The sequence below is a fragment of the Amblyomma mixtum genome, chromosome 7 (assembly GCF_055824585.1).
Source record: "Amblyomma mixtum isolate Tamu chromosome 7, ASM5582458v1, whole genome shotgun sequence".
Lineage (NCBI taxonomy): Eukaryota > Metazoa > Arthropoda > Arachnida > Ixodida > Ixodidae > Amblyomma > Amblyomma mixtum.
The window spans coordinates 43659586-43679803 of record NC_143018.1 but is presented as its reverse complement, the minus strand read 5'-3'; the positions used below and the strand labels follow the sequence as shown (position 1 = coordinate 43679803).

At 50.0% G+C, this 20218-nt stretch overlaps 1 protein-coding gene across 1 annotated transcript in view; it reads right to left on the bottom strand.

The window, feature by feature from the left end:
* Positions 1 to 6188: 6188 nt before the first annotated feature.
* The window catches only part of LOC149335826 (uncharacterized), a 97971-nt gene continuing 83941 nt past the window's right edge, over positions 6189 to 20218 (bottom strand). The window contains exons 3-4 of the mRNA XM_089552386.1: positions 8668 to 8910; positions 6189 to 8171 (exon numbers count right to left, since the gene is read on the bottom strand). Coding sequence (XP_089408512.1) covers positions 8046 to 8171; positions 8668 to 8910 — 369 coding nt within the window. The 3' untranslated portion in view covers positions 6189 to 8045. The remainder of the gene's footprint in view (positions 8172 to 8667; positions 8911 to 20218) is intronic.

The window sequence follows — 20218 nt, the reverse complement described above, 5'->3', positions numbered from 1 at the left end:
GCGGCTTAACCATAAGCTAAGCCAGGCCATTTTTTTTCACCTCCCTCTTTATATCCCTTCTGGCCTTTCCCTCACTGCAGTACGTACTATATCTGGTTAACCTCTCCTTCTCAACGCTCTCTCCATTTTATAACAAACTATGTCTATTCTCTTTAGGCTTGCAGCACGGGGCATATTTCTTACCCGGGCTCCTGAGGCATCCGGTTCTTCCTGGAAGCATCATTTCCTCTTGAACTATATTGAACCGTTTCATTTTCTGATTTAGCTCTTTCGTATTCTATAGTGGTCGTATCCGGCTTTGTCTTCGATTTATAGCACACGCTCCACGTCTTTGGGAATTCGTTCGACGCTCCTCAACACCACATTTTTGTTTTCCGCGCATTTCTTGTTCGTTGCGTCCTCTGCGAGTCAGCGCTCACTGCAGTAATATTAGCTTCTCACATTCATCCATTTTTTTGGGGGCGCCCTCCGAACAAGGCTTTACTCGGCGCTTCTTGCACATCAGACGGTGCCCAGCCTCCGTACTCCTGCACTACATCATGTACAGGGTCTGTTCTGAAAGTAGTAGGACATGATTTTTTCCTGGGCGGACGTGAGGCGGTCTGCGCGTGCAGGATCGGTGAAGGGGGATATTGGGAACGATGGGAAAAATCGGCAGTCGGCTCTCGGCCGTTGAAGAGAGCAGGTCGCTTGTACTGTGAACCCCTATCGAAGCGCCTCGTCACGGAGAATCATGGAGCGTTCACTACATCAGTGATACGCGATGAAATTTTGTGTAAAGCTTAGTAAAACGGGCAAAGAGACCCATGACATGATTAAGGAGGCCTACGGTAATGCTGCCATGGGTAGATAAGGAGTTTTTGAGTGGCACAAGCCGTTCCGAGAAGGCAGGGAAAGAGTGGAAGATGGCGACCGCTCCGGACGCCATCGAGACCAACGAAAACGTGTCGCGAGTGAAATATTTACTAAACGGTGATCGTAGGATGAGTATGCGAATGATTGCAGATGACTTGAGCATTCCTCAAACCCAAGTTTTTGAGATTGTGACGGAAAACTTAGCCGTGAGAATAGTGTGCGCGAAATTGGTGCCATGAGTGTTGTCAGAGGAGCAAAAGGTCAACCGGAAAGCGATCTGCCAGGATTTTCTTCATCATGTGAATGAGGACACCGGTTTTTTGGACGATGTATTGACCTGTGAGGAGACGTGGGTGCTTGAATACGACCCTGAGAGCAAGCGGCAGAGCTCAGAATGGCACACCCCTCCTTCCTCACGCCCCAGGAAAGCGCGAATGAGGAAATCCAAGCAAAAGTCCATGCTCATTTGCTTTTTTTGATCGACATGGAGTCATCCAGAGAGTTCGTGCCACCCGGACAAACAGTTATAATGCAGTTTTTTAGGTGAAAGTCCTCAAAAGACTGCGAAAACGCATTGTTCGTGTCCGCCCAGCCATCACAAACAATTGGCGGATGCACCATGACAACCGAGCCACACAGTGTTCCGCGTAGGGGAGTATCTTGCCCAGCACAAGGTGACAATGCTTCCTCAGCCCCCTACAGGCTCGACTTGGCCCTGTCAGTCTTTTTTCTATTCCCAAGAATAAAATCGACGCTCAAGGGGAAGCATCACGGATCGGTTGAGGAGGTCCAACAGGCCTTGACGAGGGAGCTAAACAGCATTCCGGTCTAGGCGTTCCTGGAGGCGTACGAAAACTGGAAAACTCGTTGGCAGCCGTGTGGAGATGCAGAAGCATGGGCGTCCGGAGGGGGGGGCAAGGGGGGGCGGCTGCACCCCCCTGGAAAATCACTCACTCGAACCGATGATGGCCGCACGCCAGGGGCGGTGGTGCGCTCAGTCAAAAGGGTAAAAGCAGCCCCGCATGGTCACATCTGCGAAATGCCGCGTCCGGGCGTGCGTCGTTCCGCCGTTTTCAAACCACGCCATCGTTAGCTCTACTGAAGGGCGACCTGTTCCAGACATACAGCGGCACCGGCGAGCATGTGTTTCGAGCCGCCTTGAGATGGGTGTCTGTTTCTTTGATCTCTAGAGAGATAGCGACACGGAGGCAGACAGTGCACGGGGCATCTTGTTTTCGCCTATCGTTACGCCGGTCACCGATGAATTCTTAAGGAGGGAAGGTAAAATCAGCCGTGTCCACCCCCGCTTTGTCGGGCTGCAGGGGCAAGCGGGCGATGAGTTGGCGCCGCCGCCGCTCGCTGTCTCCTCCGATCCACGGGTAGCGCAGTTCGGTAGAAGCGCCGCTTTCAGAATCTCCGGCAAAGGGGATTAGCTGCTTTTGTTCACGGCGACGCAGTCTCCCGAGGCGCCCCCACACCAGCGTTCTTTGCGTCTTCTGCGAAAACCAGCGCCTTTGGTCAACGCAGCCCGATGGCGCCTGCCTGGCTCGCCTGTCACCTCTGGCTGGGCCTCAAATCACAACAGCGCCCATGTACTGTGCGTGTCAGTGCATGGTAAAGAGACCCAGGTGGTCGACATTACCCGGAACTCTGTACTACTCCATCCCTCATAGCCTGAGTCGTTTTGGGGCTCTGAACCCCATAAAAACACAAAAACAAATTTTCCGACTGGAGTGGCGAGTGTCCCTTCCCCTCGGAAGTTGCGCGGCGTTCCTTTCACCCCCAAAGTGCGCATTCGGGGATACTGCGGCAAGTAAGCCCTTGCACGTGTGCGCGCCTCTGTGTTTGTGCTTGGGTGTTTTTAGTGGCCGGTTGTCAGCGAAGCTGAGAACAACCAAGACAGCGGACGAGAAAACGACGAGCGGAGAGCAGTGTGTGTGCGGTTGCTCGACTGTGCGGATGCGCAAGCAAGATGGAGCGAGGTGTATGAAGCTGCGAGCGTGCATTTATCTTGTAAATAAGTTTTCGTTGTATATATAGTCATCTTTTGTTTTCAACGTACGCGTTCAACAGTTTTTCCAATCAATGTGTATGATGAGTGTGCACCGAGAGCGTGTAATGAAGCACAGAAGTGAATTTATCACACGTGTAATTACGCAATTCGCCCAGAAAAATCCGAGGCGCCTACAGTTGCTGTTCAAGGAAGACTGACTGAGTGACTGTAGTTGCGTGTTTGTGAACATATTGTGCTGTGTGCTGGTCATCAATCCGGGTGAGTCGAGAACCCGTATGCAGCAAGACTGAGCACTCTTCTCCACGAAGTGATATAGCATCTTTTTGCATTTTTATTAATTTTAGTTGTTTCTTCGTTGATAAACTCCAATGTACCTCTCCTAGCCGCGCTTTAATTTGCTGTTTGTAATTTTTCTTTCATGTGTGCATTTTGTTTAATTTTTATTTATATATAAATAAATAAATTTACTCCGCAAATAGCGCCTTTCTGCTACGAACATACCCCCCCCCCCCCCCGGGGCACCAACGGGGCCCCCCCCTGCAAAAAATTCTGCGGACGCCCTTGTGCAGAAGGGTGCTACTTCGAAGAATTTCAATCATTTGTACTATTCACATAAATAAATATTTAAAAAAAAACAAGTCCTACTACTTTCAGAACAGACCCTGTATGATTTTGTCATGAGCGCCTAATCTCCCAACTCTCCGGTTGACTCCTCGTGTCCTGATTTCACTTCAGACTTTAAGAATATATAACACTGCATTCCCAAACAGAATCCCCACTTTGAAGTGTCCTGCGTTCCACAATCTTTTTCGCACCCCACATCTAAGATGAAGTGGCAAATAGCGGCGAAGTCTGTAAAGCGGGGAGGACTAGGGCGTCCATGGGAGGGACGACATACACAAGGCTCACCTCAATCACGTGACCACAGATAGCCCATTCCTGAGATAATGTCACAGGCCAGGGGTTGAACGAGAAATAGAAGGAAAATTTTGTTCAGTTATGAAACATACGCTTCGACGCTACACTCTTAAAGCGCAACTGCAGCACTTTAAGAATTTCGCGATACTCAAGAGTTCAATAGGCTGTAGGTGAAGCATGCCAAGTGTTTTTGCACTAGCTTTTAAAATAGTGACGTAATCGACGATTGAATTTTGCGCTTCTCCTCAATGCAATGAGAGTTGTTTGGCAGCGTCTAAAGCGTCAGGGCAGGGTGTGCCTAACGACAGCGGTAATTTGATATCATACCTTCCGTGACGTCACGCTAAATTTAGCGTGACGTCACGGAAGGTATTTAGCGTGACGTCACGGAAGGCTTCTCCTCAATGCAATGAGAGTTGTTTGGCAGCGTCTAAAGCGTCAGGGCAGGGTGTGCCTAACGACAGCGGTAATTTGATATCATACCTTCCGTGACGTCACGCTAAATTTAGCGTGACGTCACGGAAGGTATTTAGCGTGACGTCACGGAAGGTATGATTTCGAATTACCGCTGTCGTTAGCCACACCCTGCCCTGACGCTTTAGACGCTGCCAAACAACTCTCATCAGGGTTTGCCTTCGGTGGCGTTGGTTTTTTTCCCTTCAAAACAGGCGTTTGCGCGTTGGAAATGTACCGATACCTTTGATGACGTCATCGTGCGCCCCTAACTTGGTGTTGTGCACTGCGGAGAAGCTTGAAGGGCGTCCGGATTATAATCGGCGATTACTTCACTATTTCAAATGCTAGCTCAAAAAGACTTCGCATGCTTTGCCTGCAAGTTTCACACATTCGACCCTGTTAAGCTCATTGATTTCTAAGACCTATGCAGTTTCCCTTTAAACACGAAAGGAGTAAACAGGGAGTAAGCTCTCCTCTAGCACGCTCCCTAGCCCGGGAATAGATTTCGGTGACTAAAAAAAAAAACGAAATTCTTACGATTGGCAATCGAAACTGTTCTCTCTTCAAAGCAATCGAAGTTGTAGCGGTTACGAAGATTTTAACCGAGGTTTCAGCCTCCTCTATCCGTTAACCTCAAGACCTCTGGTGCCGCGTTCAAAAGCCTCCTCCCATTGCTAACTGCGTAAGTTACTACGCTTTGCAGTGGGAGTATACCTCCGTTGCCAAGGGTAAGCATTCCGTGAGCGAAATCTTCTCCATAACTCTAGCAGCATGCCCTGCTCCTGAAAGGGAGCTTGCACCCTTTTTACTCCCATATAGATTTATTCGTGTTTAGAGAGTAACGCCAGTGCCTACGCCATTTATCCCGGTAAAAGTGCCATATACAGCTTTCGCTGCACGGGACTTCTGCCGGTGATATAGTCAAATGCAACTTAAAGGGGCTGCGAAACACTGCTTGGGGGGATACCGGCTATACTTCAGGTGGGTTCTTTATGTCACACAGATGCTGACTTAGAAAGAATTACAGGAATCGATGCACAGGAACGGGAGTTATTCAATGAAGAAATTTCAAAATACAAGCAAACAAAACGCTGCCCTCAACTCGATTTTGGCGGGGCTTCCCACTCCTATTTCGCTCTCCCGATGACGGCACCTGGCGCAACCAATCAAAACAGCCTGCCACAGCACATCGCGGAAGTTTGCAGTCCATGGTTGCCTGCTCTCTGTAACTCGTTCTTGCTGAGACTGGCAGCGTCGTTTCCATGCCAGAGCACTCCTGGTGGTGTATTTTTATTTTACTTGCTTTGCAGGGCTTTTATCTACGACAAATAAGTTGTTTTTGTTGATCTAATACAAAACGCAGACAGGTGACAAAATGTGACTAATTTATTCACACAATTTGCAGTATATTTACTGTTTGTCCGATCATCAAGCTTGCGCCAGGTGATGTCATATCCGCTGCTAAAACCCGCCACTGTGTGGCGACACCATCAGAGCCATGAATTGGTTTTGGAGAGGACATTAAAATATTAAAAAACGGAATATACGCGGTATTACCAACGCTAATAGCACCATTATAACTCACTGTATACGATCAACAGGCAAAACAGTCCACTAAGATTGTGTTTCGGGGCCCCTTTAAGAAGGCGGCGGCTTTTTCCCTTCAAAGAAATTCCTTCCAGCCAGTGGCGTCAGCCGATTCTCATGACCCTGCTAGTGTCCCAAAGAAGGGAGTGGTAGATGAAGGGTGATAATACCTTCCTTCTGTGGTCTGAGATGGACCCTTCTCTTTATTGGGGTGCCGCTCCCTGTTTTGGCACGCTAGCAGGGTCATGAGAATCAGCCGACGCCATTGGCTGGAAAGGGGGTCGTTTGACGAGACGCCGCTGCGTTCTTGAGTTGTATACGACTATAGCTGAGAGAAGAGCATCCAGGACTTCCAAGGTTGGATAAAAAGATACTTTATTACTTTTTCTTGCACAAAAAAGAGGAAGCGTGGTTACAGACTTGGGCACTTCAAAAACGACAGAGATACTTAGCTCCGTCTCTCCTTAAACACCTTTTATTTGGGCTGCTACAGACGCCCCACAACGAGTCTCGCGTTGGTGGACCCATGTAGCGATGAAAGATGCATGCATCGCTGGATGAACACGATGAGACAGAGAAGAAAGAACAAGCTTTGTTCGCTTACACATATATACTTTTTTTGCCGGTACTTGCCACACACTGGCGTCATTACGAAAATGCGCGTGTGAACATAAGAAATAAACAAAAATAGTCATATGTTAAAAACGGCTTACACTTGCGATGGAACTCAAGTTTGATATACGGGGTATGGAGCGGCCCGTCAAACACGCTGCCTCGCTTTGGGTGACAATGAACGCGCGAAGAGAGGCCGTATAAAAACTCGTACAAGAATGCTAAGCGCGATGCCTCCGCGCATTAAAGAGAGAAACGAAGTACAAACTCACACGAACACACACGCACGCATGCACACATAGGCTAAGTGAAAAAATACTGTCTTGGCGTAAGAATATATATACTCTTCCGTCAGGTTCTTACTGTTTCGCACCATCGCGGATCAACGTGAAGTTTCGGGGTGGGATCCTGTTGTGTGGGGCATATCAGTGAGCTGAAAGCCTCACGAATGGCCAAGCTTGAAAGCTGTTGGAAAACTACTAACTGCTAGTGACGTCGAATATGACTTTCACTACTCACAGTAGATGGGTGTCATGGAAAATCAGGCTAATTCTATTACCGGTCAGGCACTTCAGTACTGTCAGAAAGGTATAATTTTAAGTTCTTTAAGCTATCGAGGATCAGGCGATGGTGTTTTGGTCAGGGAAGTATTTCAAGGCACAGAAGTTCTTTTGATGGCAGCTCTCACCATGAGCAAGCACAACATAAAGCACTACTACAGGGCCTGTTGCGTATACACACCCACATACGCACCCACTGTAACAAAACAGGTCCTAAAACGTTGGGGAGGGGGGGGGGGGGGGGGCAACATGGCCAAACTGGACCAAAATGTGATATATGCATTGAACTCACATTTAAATTATTATTTGCAGATTTAAAAAGGATAAGACCTTTGCGACCCTCGATATAACTATCATAAAATATATGACAACACAGCAGCACCGCCGTAACGCCAACGTATGTGTCGGAGCGAGTTATCGGAGACGGAAAATGGCGTCCCAGTGCACCACCCTCTGGGCATCGCAGTCACTGCGCATGCGCGCAAGTCTCGGCGGTGACTCTGCCCATGTACAGTGACTCCGAGTCCGCGCATCACGAAGAGGCAGTACTCTGACCAGATTTACGCGTCTCTTATAACTGCACTCCTCTCTACGGTTGGCGCGGCGGTTTGTAGCAGGGATTGCTGATGTCCGGGAGCACAACGCGTGCTGTCTTGACGTCTTTGTGAACACGCCATAGCAAGCACTGTTGTGTCGTCACCGCGGGTGGGCCATACGGGGAAGCTGCAGGCACTGAATGCGCTCTTCGATGTCTTGATTTTTTTTTTTTGTACGCCTGCTTCGAACAGTGAGCCGTTATCATCGAGGGCGTTGCCGAGGGGGTCGGGTTGCGAGTTTGGGTACAAGAAGAATGTTCCGGTAGGGGTAAGTGGTGGCGGAGCTACGGGGGGGGAGACGGTGAGGGTCAGAGGGCGTCGATGCTCGCTGGGTGGGCCCTTGCCCCCGTCCCCGTTGCCGGGGGATGTGGGTGGGGTCCACCGCGATCAAAAGGCTCAGCCGTTCTGGACGCCCCCCGCGCCATCTGCTGGCTCGGCCGCAGCGACTCAGGGGTCGTGGGCGAAGTCGTTCTTGGGGTACACTTGCGTTCGGGTGACGCGCACGTCGGAGGCCACCTTGCCGATGGACTGGAACACCGGGTCCAGAAGGGTTCGCACCAGGCCGCCCCAGACCTGCACCGGGAAGCCAAGAGAGGGCGTTTGCTTCCAAGGTGCCGCATAAAAAAGACCGCCACGAGTGGTTATAGACTGCACATGCATCACTCGACAACGTAGCAGCTTTGACCACGTGGTTTTGACTACCACGCGTGACACCGGTAAGCAAGGCAAAAAAAGTAAAAACGAGAGAAGGAGAGGCATTACTGGAGTCAGCGGCATCCGATGCAGTTCTTCGAGGAAGCAAGAGCCATTAGACATATTTTGGCTCGTATAGGTACAGCCATATTGGCGCCAATACGAATCTGGCGTAAACAACAAAAATTTAGCCATTCCCACTATGCAGATTTACTAGAGGATACGCATTGTTCTCGACCCTTACAGCGTCATTTCCACAAAAACCACTAAAGCAAGGGGCGGAAAAATGGCACTAAGAGCTGTAACGCAATCCGACCTACCCACTCCCCTATTTCCAAGTCCACAGACTGGGATATATGCTTCTTCCCCTCCTCACCCTGTGCACGACGTGTAGCAGGACGTCGAAGACGCGCAGCGCGGGCGTCAGCGCCCACACGTGCAGCAGCGACAGCAGCGAGAAGAGCAGCCCCCAGGTGAGGCCGCAGGGGAGCGCCAGCAGCGCCGCCAGGAGGCGGTAGCACCACAGCCGCGTGGTGGAGAACACCAGGTAGGTGAGCTTCCAGGCGCCGTCGAAGCCGTGGCTCGCGTCCGGCTCAGCCAGCACGTCCTCGAACACCAGCTGCGCATAAGAAGGGACGGTCGTAAGGTCGATGAAGACATACAGTCGCGAGCAATATAAGAGGGAACACATTTTGAACACTGATTTATTAATTTGCTACATAACTATAAGTGATCAGCGCAGTTCTTTCTGTATGCCAACTAGCTTTCCTCTTGAAGTATAATATCCGAAAGAAAATTCAAAGTTCTGAACAAATAGTTTGCCCCTCTAATTTAGCTCACGACTGCACACACAGCGCGTGACCAGTGTAAACTGGCGTCTTATCGTTCTTCCCTATCTTTCTACATAGCAAGTGGAGCAAGAGTTAAGGTTGCGAAGCTTGACAAGAGATTTCTGCCCTAGATAACATAATCGGCATGACACAAGTGAACCCAAAACAAATCTACAAAAATATTCAGTAAACTTACACATGACAGGATACATCTGGCATACATATGACAACGCATTAGGTTTGCCCTTCAGTTAACGATCAATTGGTCCATATTTCAAGGGCCGGTTCACTGAATGACTGTTCACAACATTCGCAACACCGGCAAGCGGGGAGGAAACAACGCCCAACATCCCGGACGAGAGGGAATCCACAGCATCGGACACGAAGTGAACACGAGTGAGCAATCATAGGTTGAAGGAGAGCGATTGTGCTCTCGGCTGTTCATTAGTCTTCGAACTTTCCACTGCCGATTTCCTCCGATGCCAACACTGGTTCAAGGAAGACTCGGAACACCACGGGGGATAATACGTAGAATTAACTCCGTCGAGACACGGGCAGCCACCCGTTACACGACACCGAGAAGTATCAGCGACCGTCCAATCACAGTTCTTTCACAACGCGCGCCTCGGAAGGCGCGTTTTCTGAGCAACCACAGCAGCAGGCATTACAGGCGCCACTTTATTGATATACAAACCGGCCCGAAAGTTCGCCAACCTTCGATTAGACGGAGAATAGACTCACTAAACCGTCTCTTCCAGCTCGGAGGAGCTGGAAGAGCGAGACACTACACCAACATCATTCCCCTCCCCTGCCCTGGTGACTCCAGCGAACAAGTCATACATCATCAAGCTGAAATCGTACCCCCCCCCCCCCCCCTTCTTTCCTTCTGTGTCGCTTGTCTAAGCAAGGAGGAGGCGTCGAAAGGCAGTGGCAACGGCGGACGCGGAAACGATCTCCTCCAAACAAGACCCCTCGGAGCACGGGCGGGCGATCCCAAATAAAACGAAGACGACGACGACCGCCGCGGTACCGTTTTCTCTGCCTGCCTCTCCAACCAAGCAGCAGAAGCCTCCACAACAGTTACTCTCTCTTGTTATTATTTTTTTTTACATTTCGCACGCGGACAGCGATGCGGCGGGAAAGGAAGGCGACGGACAAAGACGCGCCCCTTTTTTTCGCTCCTCGTCGACCCATGTATCGCTTAACAAGAACGACCGGAATTCGGGATCACCCTCCCTCCCTCCCTCCCTCTTCGTTGCCGAAAGGAGAACCTCTCAAAGGCCCCGCCAAAGCGCAGCGACGCGACGCGGCTATACAGCTACAAGGAGACGCCAGCTGAGCAGAGCTGAGACCAAGAGGAGGAGGACGGCCGCGGAATGCGCCGCTGCGGCGGCCTTCTAAAAACTTGCCGAGCGGAAGCGACTTCTCTCCCTCTCCCTGCCGCACTCACGGAGGCCACACAGCAAACGGCATCGTCGTCTTCCACGCGCTCCGCCGGCCCCTTTTCGACGACCCCGTAGCTTTGGGGGCGCGGACGTCTGCTGAACGTCAAGTGACGAGACGGCGACACGCAGCAGAGAGAAAGGAAAACACAGTAAAGAAGATAAACGCGAGGAAGCAGCAACGTGGTATGTGGAAGCGAGGGGGGGGTTCCCTGTTAGGAGTTACGGCATTTTCTCCGCTCCTCGTGTAGCTCAGCCCCAGGCGTTGTTTCTGTTTTCGTTGTGCGCGTGAGAGAGCGTGCCTGGATATCACCGTCACTTCTTCCTGGCCTGTCCGTGAGGCTGTAGCCGTAGAGCTGTAGCGATGTGAGGAGTCGGCGAGCGAGAAAAAGAACGAAAGATACAAACAGATAAATTGAACAGCTATAGCTTAATCGCCGTTGGCCTACAGTCAACGACTGGCCCCGAGGTATGGGTTTCGCTTTAGACGCCTTATCTCCTTAATTACTTTTCGAGTTACATTCGGAAGTATAGATAAACTTTGTTCTCGAGCGCGAAGTAAACGTTCGCTCTCATACTGCTCGTATACCTGTACGCAAACTGCAGTGACGGAAATAGTCGTGAGGCAAGCTTGCGTCAACTATTTCCGGCTGATGCTGAAAGTCAAAGGTAACTTAGATATCCGTAGGTAAACGTGCGTCCTAGGGCATGACAATAGGGAGAGAACAGAGGAAAGGGCATGATAACGGGTGTGAAATTCTTGTGGCCTCATGTAGATGGATTCAGAGTAAGGCACCGCAAAGACCAAATAATTTTGTTCGCGGATTAGAGACGTGATGCTCATAAGCTGTGTGCGAGTGCTTAAACTACACACCTGTCCGACTTTACATCGCGAAACACAACACAAAGGAAGGACATCAGTCCGTATCGCAAATTTCGCACACTGAATCGAAACACATGAAGCAGACAGAGTTAGAGTGAACACCGACGTCATCAAAATCGGTCGACGCCATTGGCTGGAGGGTATATCCTCTTTAGGGTACAATAGTAGCAGCTGAAAAAACTTCAAAACACACGAAACTCGCCGTCCGCCAGGAGAAAGAAGTCATTTGTTCGCTCACAGGCCCATCCGCATAATATGACCCTTGAAGGCCCATTCTCGAGAGTAGACAGTGTGCAGACAATGACCCTTCAAGACCCGTTCAAATCCATCACGACCTTCACCCCGTCCTTCGTGCCCTTCATGACCCGGATCCATGAGAATGACAGTTATCACCGAAGTCACGAGACTGACCCCTCAAGACCCGTTCCCGTCCATCATGATCTTCACCCCGTCCTTCGTGCCCTTCATGACCACCCGAAGACACGAGTCGTCGGAACGCGCAAGCACCAGTGATGTGACATCCCCACCATTGTTAATCCTCCATTGCCACAGTTGCAACAGATTCTTACGGCTAACCAAGGGGAGGTGAGGATCCCAGCGGTCTATGCCTTGTCGCAGGAGCGCATGGCACAAGCCATCTTTTGAGACGCTTTAACGAACGGAAGGAAATTAGAGGTTTTCTTGTACGGGCACGTCTGACCACCTTGCTTTGGCTTGTGGATGAAGAGTATGGTAGAAACTGTCTTTGGAACGCTGTGGATATTCACATATACGGATACAACTCAAGAAAGAAGCGGCCCATCAAAGGAAGCCGTCCAGCTAATAGAGTCGACTGATTCTGAAGACGTCATGGTTAATCTCCTTGGACCTGCTAGCATGAAATCTGAGAGAGTAGCAGACGATGTAATCGGATTAACCGCGGCGTCATAAACTTCGGCCTACACCTTTGACTGGAGGGCCTCCTTCGGGGGGCATCTACTACTTCGTTCTTGAATTGTATCCGACTGCAGGGGTCTTCATCGTGCTTTATCTCCTGACAGGAGGCACAAGTCGTCTATTGAACCAAGGGAACAATGCAACACAAAGCTCTACGCGCGCTCGCTTAGTGACGAGAAACACTCCAGACACGCACGATTGGCGCGGTCAGTATACCGACCCCACGGAGAGGCCTTGGCCGCGAGAACGAATGCCAGACATCGGCGCCCAGCCCCCCGCGTCAACGCCCGCGAAGCATACACACACGAGTTGAGCCTCGAGTAAATATACGGCGAGCCTTTCACTCTTCGCCGGCTTTTCCCCAGCGGCGGAGGAGGCCATCTGTTATCTTTACGCGTGCCATTGTCCTGAGGCGGAGCGCTCCTTTGAGATTACGCCGAACGTCCCGCTTAGAGCCGCCACAGTACGCTGCCCATATTTGCCGGCACGAAACGTTACTCGCACACGCACACAGGACTTAAACTGTTCTCTTCCCCCCCTCCCTTCCCCCCCTTTCCTCCGAGTGATAGCTGCCAGGTTTTGGCGGCGCTTCGGTTAAGTCACATACGCTCCGTGAGCTTAGCTATAGCCGTCCTTAGCCGCAGGACCCTAAAGCGTAAACATGGAGGTCCTGTGAGGCCCACGGGTGCCCGTTCTGCTGCTGTCTCTGGCATCTTTACGTGTCATCTTGTCTCGGAGGCTGCTTCGGTTAACGTCGGACTGGCTCCTCTCGGAAACAGCCGCTGGTCGGCCCTGTTCTTTATCCCTTGAGAGCAATGTTTTCTCTGGTCTCTCACTCTGCCTCAGAATGTGCGGAGTCATTTTATGACTCCGGGCACGCGACCCCACCTCGCAGTCTCATATCACTTTTTGTTTTGTTTTTTTTTTTTGTTTGGGGGAGTGGGGGGTTATGGCGCCTGGAAAACGCTGTGTTGTTAGTATACGAACCACTCGTGAGTGACTGCACTCAGCAGCGTTAGGTCAACGCACTTAAGCTATGCCAAGCAGGTATGAAGAGCGTTTTTCACGCCTCGCGTGTATTGAGTGGGCACGGTAAGGGAGAGGGTGGCTATGAGGAAAGGCAAGAAGCCTAACAAATGCCTGTCTGCGCGGCCATCATTGTTGCTCTCGCAGCGGGGCATAGAAAAGCGAGATGGCATGGGCGTGTATAAACAGTTGCTTCACTCAGTAAACGATTAATTTCAACCTATTTGTCATCACAGTCAGTTCAATTTTACGCGATCAAATCAGTCACCGAGCAGTGCAGCAGTGCTGTGACGTGAGGCGTAATCGAGGCTTTAAACAACTGTACGACAGCCCGACTCAGGATCATAAGTCTCGGTGGACGCCAGGAGCTTGCAGCAAGAGCCCACGGCCCCAGCTTCAGTCGTGCTCTATGTGGACCAGAAACTTCTGAAGATCGTTGTGTTCAACACCTGGATGGTGTCCTCAGTGTCCCTAAAGACTTTAAGAGAGCAGCGCCATCCTGAGTTCATTTGAGATCAACGATTCCAAGCCACCCACGCTTTGCCGCTGCTTTTTAGATGCAGTGGAACGGGGAGCTTTCTTTGCTTTTTGTAGATTGTTTTTATTTTTCTACTTTCTCGTTTTTATTGAAGCTCAAACGCAACGTTATAACCACCTGTAGCGTTTGCAACGATCTGATTTACACCGCACGTTGCCATGGCTAAGAGTGCTTCGAACATAACTTCCGCCGACCTGAAACGCACATAGCGGAGATCTTGACATGCGTATGCTCCCTCACAACAGTTAATACAGGCGGCGAACCGGGTAGTTAAATGCAGAGCTTGTTCTAATGCGCCTGCATAGCTCTGTGGTACACTCGCGCTGAGAGTTCAAGTAAGAACGAGATCTGAAGCTGCTAATAAAACCGCCCTGAGCCGCGCAAGCAGCAAAAACAATTGCGCAATGGTTACAACTGCACAAGTCGCTTTGACGGAGCGCCAAATGACACACTTCGAAGCGCCAAAATTTTGTGCAACCCTCTCGTGAAATATGACGCCAACTTATTGCCCGCGCGTCAAGCGATCTCCGTAGCCAAAAACCGCCGCGCGGTCGCGTGTTTAAAAAAAGAAGAGAGAAATATGCCGCTTACAACGGCGCGTATACCTACGTAAGCGCGCGTGAGCTAACAAGGCGTAGTTCTTGACTTTCAAAAATGTATATACAAAAAGAACGCGAAAAGCTTGTTTGAACTCGACGGGTTGGGTGCTCCAGCGAGCTCTTAATTTTGGCTCCGCGGTCGGAGGGGCGTAAACAAATGCTGCGGGGGCTCGGTGGCTCGCCTCTCAACGGCGTACGTTGGATCTCGGAGGAACAAATAAAAAGAGAAAATTTTCTGGCTGACGGTTTTAAATATATCCTTTACCGCCCCCTCCCGCGAAGGCAAACACCCTGGGTACGGTTGAAGAATGAACGCAAACAGGCCGAACGCATGGCAAACGCCACGGTGTACGTGGCTCAGCCGATGCATATAGCATAACACGTACCACAACCGCGTACCGCGGCCCGCCACTGCGAACGCGCTGATTGGTCACGACGAGAGAGGCGTGGCGCTCTCAGGGTGATCTGAGCATGCGCAGTGGCGGGGCGCGGTACGCTGTAATAGAGTCACTGAATTCTTTAACATACCCAACAATTCTGGACAAAAGCATTTTTGAGGGAGAAACCGCTGAAGAACGCAGTTTTTTCATATTATCTAAGATTTCACAATAACAAATGATATATCGGCAGATCACCAGAAGGCACTCGTGAATTTGTTTTTTCTATTGGCGTCTTTGTTATCGTCAAAAGAGCTCCCCATTGGTTTGTTTTATGGAAGTCTTAACTGTTCCATGCTATCGATGGAAACATTTTAAAAGAAAGGTTTTGCTATATGTCAGAAGAATGGACCGTAACTTACAATATTTCCATAAAAGTATCTCACAATGTTCCAGTTTCAAAATTTTTGTCCGAGAATCTCGGACATGAACAGTCGGTGCGCGCACAAAGACTTCGATGCGTGTTGAGAACCCTGCAGGTGATCAAAGATTAAACCGCAGCCCTTCTTATTGTACGGTGTGGCTGGAAGTATACGGTGCTGCTTCAGCCAGTAACATAACGCATCAATTAAAAAAAAAAAATTAGCGCGGACAGTCGTTACACGCAAATACTTGCGCAATTGCCATTTAACGATCAACTGGTTGATCCAGTTCGCAACTGGCATGCGATGGTTATTTGTTTCTCGATGAGCTGCTCATTCTGGTAACGAACAAGCATTGAAAAACATTTTTCATACTCGAAAATTGTTAGGTACTGTCATGGAAATGCCGAAAGCAATGGTCCATTCTTGTGATGCGTAGCAATATCTTTCAAAGTTTTTCCATCGCTCGCATAGAGCAGTTATGACTGCCCTAGAAAACCAATGGGGAAAGTTTATGACAATATCAAAAACGCTAATAGCAGAAAAATGCAAGCTTGGTGAAGGAAGAACTGTGGATATATTCATTGTTATAGTGAAACCTTACAATATATGAAAAAATTGCGTTCATAAATTCTTTTCCATTGAAAAATGCTATAGTCCAGAATTGTTGGTTACGATGGCGGCCGCCAGGTGGCAGCACTGTCCCTTTGACAGCTGCATGCATGCCCTGTTGTCGAGAGTGCGCGATCGCGCGCTGTCACCAGACCGAACCTCACAAGTCCCGACTCGGTGCAGCATGGTCTGCCTTCTCTGGCATTCTCTACATGTACATCGAGTACCACGTACGGCAGGCGCGCCGTGAACGTCTTCGGTTACCCCTGCGCGCCACCGTCAAAGGGACCCGCGCGCTGGTACATCACGCGATCGAATCATCGTTCGATTCACACGACGCATGCCGCTCGCCGCCGTCCCATACGGTCTCCTTTGCCGTGACTGCGCCCGACGAACAATGGTGAAAGTCTACACTTTGGTCGCCGCGATGCGGTCACCTTAGCCGGCTGGCAACCGAAGTGCTGACCTTGGCGGATACAGCAGCGCAGCCTGACTCAGGCCTCACAGCCGCGGCTATTCGACAGCTCGGCAAAGTGTTGACAAAAACAGAACAGAGACGTTGGAGTCCTATGGCGTCAGATCATGCATTGCGCACGTGATGGTGGGCTCCGATGTATGAAGACGGCAGGATATGGTATTTTTATTCTATTCAATTAAATAATAATGCAAACCTTACAGTAGGCCCGATCAGGAGGGGCATAAACATACACACAGAAAGACATGACAAAAAGCAAAATCAGTATAAAGTAAAAGGTAACTAAACAAACGCAGCTCTTCAACTACAAAATGCAATTGTAAAATACAAACTATTAGGATACAAAAGTGAATACAACGATACTAGCTACGAAAACGGCTCGAGAGCCTGTCAAGCTCATTGGAGCTTTTTTCTCTCATGTTCCCTCTCATTGTTGAGTAAATAAATCAACTTCAACAAACATGCTGAAATATAACATGCGCCTTCCTTACCAAATAAAGGACTTGCAACTGAACTGAGAACAAGCCGTTAACGATCAATTGCATCAAAAGCATCAGCGCTGCTGAGAGGTTTTGGTGGCAACTTGCTCCAATCATCTGTACAGTCGGCGGGGGGGGGGGGAATAAGTACTGAGATGCGTTAATTCTATAGCTCTGTACAGATTTTATAACGACAACCGAATGGAATAATGTCTTTAGTGACAACGGTGTTGGCGTCGCCGTCATACGCAGTAATCGATAATGCCCGGGTGCAAGAAAAGGGTAAATGGTCAAAATCAAAAACCGCCAAGAAATGACTAACAGCGGCTGAAAACAAACTAACGGCAGCGCTCAAATAGTCCTCACGACAAATAATTACTCCGTGCAGAGACTGTGGCCGAGAATTACCTCGTATAGTTAGCCTGTGAGAGAGTAATGGTGTCTTTTAGGGAGTAGTGAATACGGCTACGCCGTCACCCTCCCACAAAATACTCGCTTGTTACGCCCCTTCTATTCCTTTCTGGCTAACTGTGCCGGCCAGTGAACACATTGCCCAGGTGGTATAACGAAGAGTGAGCGCTCTGGACGCAGTTAGTCCCCGAAAGGACTAACTTCTACACTTCATTGACTCCTCTCTGGCTAAAAGTGAAAGTGAACATATTTTCCAGGTTCAGGTGGGAATACGGGGATTAAACGCTCTCGATAACGCTCCCTACGTGATCGCGTGATCTGAGTAGACCTCGGCGAGATGGATTTTAGTAATCTTGCCTTCGCTTGCTGGTTAGTGAGGATTAGGTTAGGTTGGAAATTTGTCATGCGCCAACACAACACCGTGGTTTGCGAGGAACGCCGCAGTGGAGGGGTTCAGGATTTATATCCCCAACCACCTGCAGGTTTCTTCAACGGGCACCCAAATGAGTCCAAATACCCGAGCGTTGAACCTTGTCAGTACGAACTCGGCGCGTTAGAAGCCTTCTCCGCCTCGGAGGAATGAACCTTCTGAGCTTCAGTGCAAGTAACAGCAATTAAGGCGTTTGCAACGTTGCCAATTTTTTTCCGCATAACACCAGACAGCGTGAATGGTACCCACTACAAAGCGTTTCACGTTTACACCTATAGGCTTACCCTCGGCGCAGAGATTAGCCAACTTTTTCTTGTACGCCTATCATTGAAACGCGCGTCTATATATAACAGGGCCCAACTGCTACCCTTCTTTACCAAGGCGCTTTTGCTCGGGCAATCACTTCTCCAGCGCCCGTCGAGGACTGGATTACGATCCCTGTGCTGCCCATGTAATCTCCGCTAATGATTCCGCGCGGTTTCGTCATTGTGATAGATTACGACTATTACCCGGACATTACACCGCGCATTCGGGGCGAGCACGTTGCTTGCGGGTTTACGTATTATGCGGGAATAACGGATACTCGCTAGAGATTACGGCGCTGCTTGTAAATATAGTCGCCATCTCGCCGATCCACTGAATGAACCGGTTCTTTCCCGTAACAGGCAACTCGCCAGCACGGGAGGGAGTATATAATAAGGAAGCACCTCTGCAGGCAAATTGAGGCGTCACTCCCGCCGCTACGATGCTTTAGCTCGGGACAGAATTAAGCTCCATCACCCGGTACGCACACGCGCAAGAAAAATAAATGAATGAAGGGTAGTAGCGCCCTTCTTCATCTCCCTGTGTTTTGGTACGACCCAAAGCGATCCATCTCCGCCCTTGATTCAATGCTTATAGTTTTCATTTCTCTGCGACGCCGTGATCCATCGTCTCGCTTATAACATTACCCCTTGTTCGTCCGTGCTTTGTGTGGTCATAGGGGAGCGTAGGTTGCGTACCCCAGTATACTTTACGACTCGCAAACATAAATCTTTATCATCCCCCCCCCCCCCCCTCCTCCTAGTTCCTTTCCTATTTTTTTTTTTCGTGTGCAAACTTCAATCCATCAAGAGCCGCTTTCTACACTACATGTTGAGGGAACCAAAGCGTCGGTACGTATAAAGCGGAAGTTCGAATTAAGCGGAAGTTCGAATTAATGAGGTATACCAATGTAAAATCACACAGACTGGCTTCTCGGCTATAGGTGTTGCTTGTGATATATCAGCGCTTTCTTCCTGTCTGTCAAACGAAAGACGAAGGCAACACGGGTGAAGCGGAGAGGCGTGGGGAGAAGGGGTTGACGCGCGCCAGACGAGACGACCTTACACGCCCTCCGGTACTGCCCTTCCTCGTTCCACTTTGCCTTTTCAGCTGTTTCTTTCCAGTACTCCGAAAGAAAAAAAACGCGCGAAAGTAGGAAAAAGAAAGACGCCTCAAGAACCGGAAGACGAGGCAGGAGTTCGGTGGCGCCGTCTCGCGGCCGATGCGTGATGCGCACGCGACGACGACCTGCCCCCTTCTGCGGCGTGCCCCCGTGACGAAGGTATCAGGACACGGCAACGCCCTTTAGAAGAGCCGCGCGCTTCTTTCGGCTTCTTCCACACCTCCAGGAACAGTAGTAGTGGCATAGCCACCGCGAGCCGTGTTGAGCCAATCCGAGCCGAGCCTCAGTGCCGAGAAAACTACCAGCTCCAAACCAGCATACTATGCGCACGCACGCACAACCGTGTTGAGCTAGCCTGTCTATAATTCAGCGCGGCAATGACCGTGAGTGGTCCCGACAACTCGTTATGCGCGTTCAGGTTTTTCTTTCTTTCTTTCTTTCTTTCTTTCTTTCTTTCTTTCTTTCTTTCTTTCTTTCTTTCCCCAGCGTCTCGGCGAAGACACATCAGAGTATACAACGTGCATCTGCATACGAGATGGATCCAAACATCAGAGACACAGAGGAGGTAAGAGAACTGGAAAGAAAAAGGGATGGAACGAACCGATTGAGAAAGAAAGCGTGTGCGGCAGATTCAACAAGAAAAGAAACCACGACGAGATTACCCTTGAAGGAAGCCATGCGCTGTTGTATACTAGAGGAGAAAGGAAGGCTCTCCGGCGTTGTAAGAATAGAGCCGAGGGGGCTCCTGGGATGGACATTTTCGCTGTCGGGATGGCTCCTGCTTCTGCTGATGTTAGTGCCGCTGCTGCACGGATCGCCGACTTTTCCTCCTTTCCACGAGCGCGCGGCGCCTTCCTTGGGGAGGACCGCGTCCACCGCGGGGCTAGTAGTTTGTCTCTGTGTGTTTGTATATGCATACGTACCGGGCTTCTTCGAAACAAAGTTGCGTGGCTACGCCAAAAGTACACACACACACACAAAAAGCGAATCAGAAAAGGCCCAATAACAAAAATAAAGAAAGAAGGAGAGTGGAGCAACACA